The 7,497-nt window shown below is 43.1% G+C and overlaps 1 protein-coding gene across 1 annotated transcript; it reads left to right on the top strand.

Annotated features, from left to right (window-relative positions):
- The first annotated feature begins 320 nt into the window (after positions 1-320).
- Positions 321-7,093, top strand: OCSTAMP (osteoclast stimulatory transmembrane protein). Its single transcript, XM_050917511.1, is given in 4 exon segments — positions 321-642; positions 1,940-2,990; positions 4,926-5,237; positions 5,240-7,093. Coding segments are annotated over 4 exon segments (1,494 nt in total). The 5' UTR covers positions 321-598; the 3' UTR covers positions 5,327-7,093.
- The last annotated feature ends 404 nt before the right edge of the window (positions 7,094-7,497 follow it).

Here is a 7,497-nt window from a genome sequence, read left to right as displayed (position 1 = left end):
CCAATTATTATTTGGCTGGAAATGCCCATGATAAATAAATCGTGTTATTCAGCTTAATTTATCCAATCAAGCAACAGAAACAATGCAAATTGCAAATGGTCAATGCAAGCAGTCCCCGAGGCTGAAAATGATCTGCCCAACCTCTCTTGCAAACCTTTTTGAGTATCAAGTATATTGGAAGGAAATGACGATCAGCTGATGAGCAATTCACTAACCGGAATCAAAGGGCTTACATTCAGGAACAAACATGATTCAGAGTGAACAGCTCTACCACAGACTCAAGATCGATGACACCTGCTTGGTTCTTTTCAGAGAACTGACACTTCTGCTTTCTGTGAGCAAACTTGTGCAATGCCCTGTGTGCCTTTTAGACAAGCAGTTTAGAATCCAGCAGAGGTTCCTCAAGAGAGACAGACTAAACTTGTTTTGCATCTGATAGTGTGATTGCTATCTGGGGCTCTTAAAATGTCCATCCATTGAAATCTACCTCTCTAGTCCCAGCTGGTCACTTCTCCTAGTTCATCTGTCTGTGCCTTTTGGGAGCTGTACTTGAGGTTTCTTTCTGAGTGGATTAAGTGGCAAGAAACTTTCCTGAAGCATGAAGCCCTTACAAGCGAGCACGAGGCCTCTTCCCGAAGCTAGGTATGTAGAATTCACTTTCCTCTGCATCTCACTCTCTGTGCCTAAGAAACTGACATTTTATCTGTGGAAAATCCAAGGAACAATTGTTCCAGAATTGCTTTTTTTCTATGTTCTCCCCCAAAGAATAACGGTGGATGCTCTGATTTGGTTTGAGTCATAGGAAGACAGACATTGCCAGACTGGATCAGACCCAAGGTCCACCTAGCCCAATATCCTATCTCCCCAGTAGTGGTCAGCACCAGATGCTTCAGGGGAGAGTGTAAGAATCCCACAGCAGGCAGATGTGAGACAATAGAGATGTGGGACATCCTGATTTCTAATGGTTAGTGATTGACTTAAAACCTGAAGCATGAAGGTTTAATATCCCTTCTCAAATGTTTATCATCATTAACTATTATAACTCAAAATAGTCCTAATATCCATAGAAATGTCCAATCATCCTTTTTAGAAATCTTTTAAAATTCTTAATCTTACTAGCTTCCTGTGGCAAGGAGTTCATGTTGTGTGAAACAGTATTTCCTTTAACCCATTTGCAATTTCCTCCCTTTTAATTTCATTGAATGTCCCCTTGTTCTTGTGTTATGAGACAGAGAGAACAGAAGCTCCCAGTCTGCCTTCTCTATACCAGGGTCAAATATCTACTCCTGGTGGAGTGTAAGCTATTTCTATTAATCATAATAACTGTAGGGTTGATATTATTATAGCTATTATTATTTGTATTATCGTACTGCCTAGGTCCCACAGTGCAAGATGCTGCACATACTCAGAACAAAAAGATTATCCATGCCACAAGAGCTTAATGTTATTCAATATGACATTTGAGCAACTGACCTTCAATTATTAATTTAGAACTTTCAAGAAATACCTAAAAATTGCCTGTTCCACATGATTTGAAGGAAATTCTACCCAGTCCCACACACGTAGTTCAGCAAAGCCAGTACAGAGGAACAGAAGTGAGAGACAAGATGTGTTCAGGGAAGGAAGCACACAAAAAAGATCTGTTAATGCATCATCCCCCAAAGACGCCATCTGCTAGTAGCCACCTCAAAAGAGATCAACCTTATGTATTATAATGCCCAGGAAAAATAAGGAAAAGACATTACAATAGTTGGACAGTGCTTTCTTCTTGTCCCATTTCTATTAGTAACTTTATAGTGCATAAGGAGCAGCTTTCACAGCTTGGTGGAGGTCACTCTGCTTCATCTGATAGTCGCTGTTATGACATAAACTTTTGGCTCGTATCAATGCATTTCTATAGTGACTCTGCTAAATACAGAGTTGCTTTTTCTTGATATAGGTCAAGAGTCTGGAGCTATTGCCAGGGCAATCTGTTTCCAAAGATACAAGAAGTCATGTTAGATGCATGGTCTGCCTACTCAAAGCCGGTGCCTTCAAGCTGCAGTGAGCTCCTGACTTTATTTCTTCAGTGCTGCTGCATTGCTGTGCTGACAGGTGGCCTCCTCTATAACTGGCTGTTCTCCTCGCTAGAGTATCCATTTCACCTCTCCTCTGCAATTGCTATTTCCTTCAGTCTGCTACTTCTACTGATCCTCTTTTTGGTGCATCCCGTCCGCTGCATGTTCACCATAATCATACCGACATTGGGCACTAAACAAGGCCGGAGGCTGCTCTTGTCCACCTGCTTCATGATTGTGGCAGTTAATACCATACCAAACATCATGGACAACATTAAAACCATAGTGCAGGTTATTAAATGCATTTGCAAGAATTACTCAGAAAGCCTTTTGACCTCAACAATCCTATTGGGAAAAGCTTCCATGCAGTTTGGTCACCAAGTCAAAGAAGTCACTGACAAAATGGCAGATAACTTTCTGATGCCCAGGAATGGACATTTTCAGTATGCTGTGGATCACAGTCATTCCTGGGTGAGGGAGCAAATGCTCATTGCTAGTCAGAAGATCAATGATGATATCTCTGCTGTCGAATTGCTGGTCAAACAGGCATTGCTGGTAGCCAACAGGGTGGCTGCTGGCTTCTTCCTGTTCTATCTCCTTTTTGAGTCCGCTTGGTATTTGAAAAGCTATCTCACCAACCTCCGATTTGACAACATTTACATCACCAAAAAGCTGAAGGTCTGGGCTGTGGACAAGAAAGCAGCCCATCTGCTGACCAGCTCACCGAAAAAACTGATCAGATCCACAGGCTTGAAGCTGTCCCGGGAGGAAATGATGCTGTGCCTGGTGCGCATGATGCTCCCCTCTTTGGTCCTGATGGTGACAGCGGTGATCATAGCAACGGACTACATCACCTTCCACTTGGCAGATACAGCAATGAATGAGGTGGCTCAGTTTCCCACAGTACCCATAACGCTCAACATTAAATATGATGTAAGTAGCAGAATCCCTAGCTTGGGCCTTTAAATAAAGGACTGCCGAGCTTTTCTCACCAGCCAAAGCGACATTTGCCTGAGCTGTTCTATTGCCAACTGCACAGATAGAATGGAGGCAGGACAGGGACATGTGTACTCTCACAGCCTGCCTCCAGCACATATAGTTATATAAGGCAACATTGGGATCTCTCCCGTGCCCTCCACTCCCACTAGCATGAATGGCAGCTGAAGCCAGCCAACAACCTGAAAGAGCAGGGTCTGTAGTACAACCACTCCCATTGTAGGGATCACTGCTGAATCCCATGTGTTGCATTAATAAATAAAGGACAAAACTAGCCCAGAGTTTGTGTTTAACCCCATAGGGCAAGTGAGGAAGTCACTGGTCAAGCAACTGATGTGAGGATGAAAACTTTCTCTTTTAAAGCATATGTTCTTGTAGGGGTTGCCCTTAAGGATCTTTTTGGGGATTCTGGGGTAGGACGGGGTGGAGGGGTGAAGCAAAATCCAAGAGAATCAATCATGTGGCGTCAGTCATTCAGGGCAGGAGCATCTCTTGCCCTCATGCCAGTAAGGGAGAGTCAGGCAAGGACTTTGCACCTCTTTACTCTCCTCTGGGCAAGTAGGATGACCAGATAGCAAGACAGAGCCTGATAATATTGGGACGTCTGGTCCCCCTATGTGCAAGGCTACCTGCATTGTGAGTCATAGAGCAGGGAAGGAGGGAAAACAGTCTCTCTGGTTCAGTAACCCCACTCCTGTGCAGGTGGACAAGGAATGGGTGAGTGGGGGGCACGGAATGGGCAGAGCCTTAGTTCCTCTCCCACCAAATGCTCTGGGGGCCAATGTGTATAAAACAGTAGCAAGGAGGGGACCAGGGAGCGAACTGTGATTCCGACTGTAAAGATACAATCTAGCCCTTAGACAGTATCACGGATACCCTGCAGTGAAATGAGGTGCTGGAATGCCACCCTGCTCCCTCTGCATCCTGCCTCTAGTCTGGGACAAGTGGGCTCTTGGTGACAGGAAGAAAGGGCAGTTTATTAGAAAGAGGAATGGGACCCTTCCCACCTCTTCCCGGAGTTGTGATCGCACTAACTGAATCATACCTCCACAGACCCACGCGTATGACAGCGGGGAGAGTTTTACCAGGAGACATTAACATGGTGATAATTGTGGGGATCTACCATTTAGGAATGTGGGAGTCACCAAAGCAGAGCAGATCAATGGTTCATGTAGTCCAGTGTTCTGTCTCAGAGAGTGGTTAGCACTGGGTTCATAGGAACTATGATTTATTATTTATACAATGCCTAGGGTGTGTTAGACACTTGTACAATCATACAGGCCAAGAGCATGACCCTTGGCTCTCAACAGAATTCTCACTGGAACTGCTCCCCACTCCTCAAACCCTCTCCAGTTTCAATACATTTTTTATCCCTCAATCTATTTTCATTTTTTCTTGTTTTTTAGCTTTCCTATTTTAATTATTCCTCCATCTCTTTGCTTTTTTGGGATGCTCCAGAGGCAGGTGTAATCCTCTCATCACACACTTAACTGGGCAAGTCTACATTTCTTCCTAGCCACCACTGGCAAGCAATTTATAGCCAGAAACCTGTGGATAGAGAAACTATTTAACCTTCATGCTAAAGAATGTGACTGCAGATGCCATTCTTTGCTAGAAGAGTTTAATTTTTTTTATGAATCTTATCACCTCAAACAGTTTACTGCTACTATGGCAGCAGCTAAGACCTCAGTCAGGATCCTACCACATTGTGCTAAGCAGCATATACCCATGTAAGCGTATTATCACTCTCAGTCACAGCCTGAAACCTACTCACATTTGTGATTCTTAAATTGCAAGTTGCTATTTTTGTATTTGTCAGATTGTGGGTTTTTTTTCATCTTTTCCTTGAATCTTTTATTTTGTTTGTTTCAGGCCAAAATAAACACTCTGCCCTTTATTGGGAAAATTTTCAATGGAGTCATCTCTGGAGAACAACCCATTGTGAACTCTGAAAGAACTTACCAGCAGAATCTGACCTTCATCTCTGCTGATTGCACAATGAAACGGCCAAGCCCCCCAAACAACTTTGTGGTCCTTGCTGTCGGAATGCTCTATTGCATCATCTATGCCATGATATTGCTAGAAACCTACGCACAACGTTTGCGCCGAAAAATCTCTGCTTCCTTCTTCGAGAGACAAGAAGATCAGAGAGTCCAGTATCTCTACAGGGTGCTATTAAGGAAACACAACAAGAAGGAGCAGCAAAACTGCTGCAGAAGCTGAGAGCATTTTTTGTAAATATCCTGCATGCTGACATTCCTGGGATGTTATGACAGAAGATGACAGGGATGCTTTAGGCACTATGCCATGACAATCTTCTTTTGGATAGTTTAGCCTGGGTTTTGTCTTAAAAGTCAGGGGTAGCGAATATATGAAATATGGGCACAAAACCACAAAAATCTCAAAATTGAAGAGCGGAGGGTTTTGTTGCTATGTGTTGCAAAAGTGGCCAAGTTTTATGTTGGTTTTTTTTTTTTTTTTTTTTTGCTCAGCTCCAGTACCATTTTAAAACAAAAATGGTCCTATTATAAGAAAAAAAAACCCCTGTTTTCAATATTTCAAATTTTATTCTGATACAGAGCAAATTTGGCCCCAAAACATGCAAAAATGAAAACAATTATGCGTATTTTATGCAAAAACAATAAAGTCACAAAAATGTCAAGAAAAGCACAATTTGACTCTGTCCTGGAATTTAATTTTGCAAAAAGATCATGCTGTTTTTGCCCAGCCCCAGAATGTATTTGTGCAGTTATAGTCTGTTTCACTTGTACTATGTTAAATATTTATACATTTTGAGAGAGAGAAATTGCTTAAAACTTTATTGATCTATGGGAAGAAATATGTAACTTCCTGTCCAATGATTGGCATTGGCCTGAAATGTCCCTGATATTGTCTATTCTTCACTCTGGGTGATGTGCCAGCCACTCAGTGTCTCCACCTAGTGGTGGCTGGGCTACATATACAAGTTGATGAGCCTTTTACAGCCTCAGTTAACACATTTAGCTCAGGCCATAGAAGCTCATGCTTTTAGATCCGGAGATCCCAGATGCAGACCTACCCAGACACTGGCATAACACTGACACTAAATGAAAATGAGGTTTCAACACCTGACCTGCCATTGTCAAGTACCATAGGGTATGTCTACACTGCATTTTGGAGTGAGCCTCTCAGTACAGGTTGACAGACTCTGGTTAGCGGGGCTTATGCTAGCCCTAAAAATAGCGGTGTAGACAGCTCTTTAAAGTTGCAGCTTGGACTGGAGCTCAGGCTGTGAAGTCCACCCCCGGCTTCAGAGCCTGAGCTCCGGCCTGAGTCACAACTTCACAGTGTTGTCTACACCACTATTTTTAGAGTGCTAGGGCAAGCTCCTCTACCCTGAGTCTGTTGACCCAGGCTGGGAGGGAATACACCCCTGTATTCACACCCTCCACACTATTGTAATCATCTTTGTACAAAGTATGCCTTGCAAAGTGTCATTTGAAAACTCAAAATATGCGGGTCAGTATTGTCCTAATAAAATATGTGTGGCAACACTGTAGGCAAAGTTACAATATTTCCCTGTATAATGATATTAACACACATTTCAACTCTCAAGGTGTGTGTTAGACAAAGGAATATGTGCTCTGCTTAATTTGCGTTTAAGTTGTAAACTGAGTCATGAAGCAAGAAGGGAAACAAACAAACCTCAAACAAGTAAGAAAAAGCTGGCAAGGAACCTCCCTCCACATAGACTGTTTATTTTCTAATGCCCGAAAGGGAGACAAACTGTAGAAAGGAGGGACAAACACCCCCCAGGTACCCCCTCTCTCTACCCATCGCTTTCACTGCACCTGAAGTGACAAAGGAAGCATTCGTTGGACTCTGGGGGAGCGGTCCCAGCCTACAGAGTTTGATCAGTCAGAATGCTGAAAGCCTCTGGTGAGACATTTTGCTTGAATCTGATATAGTTTGTCAAGTCAGCTGTTAGCAAACACTCAATCTTTATTAACTACAAAGAGATAGATTTTAAGTGAGTACAAGGAACAAGGCAATAAAATCAAAATGGGTACAAGAAAATAACCTTGTTTTACTGTTTTATCTAATGCAGTGTGTTTCAATTGAAGTGTCTGAATAACAGGTTATGATAATAAAATGGCATATTATTCCCTTTAAATATTTTGTACTGTCCAGGAGAGGGCTGAGTAGTACAAGACATACATTTATGGGGGGAAATCTGGGACTGGAAGTGTTTTGGGGTCACCCTGCAGTAACCCAGGCTGGTGAGAGCCAGAGCGTAACCCAAATGTGGCTGTCAGGCTGCAGCTACACACTGACCCCCAGGGTGTGGCTTGCATGCTGGAAGGCTGTTTGTGAGTGGCCCAGGTGGCAACTATGTCAGCAGGGCATTGTAAGGCACTCATAGTTGCAGGGCAGGGGCAACACGGTTACTCATTAGTTTGGATTG

Source organism: Gopherus flavomarginatus, chromosome 11 (genome assembly GCF_025201925.1).
Source record: "Gopherus flavomarginatus isolate rGopFla2 chromosome 11, rGopFla2.mat.asm, whole genome shotgun sequence".
NCBI classification, from domain to species: Eukaryota; Metazoa; Chordata; order Testudines; family Testudinidae; genus Gopherus; species Gopherus flavomarginatus.
The sequence above is the reverse complement of the archived record's forward strand: the minus strand, read 5'-3'. Positions and strand labels throughout refer to the sequence as shown.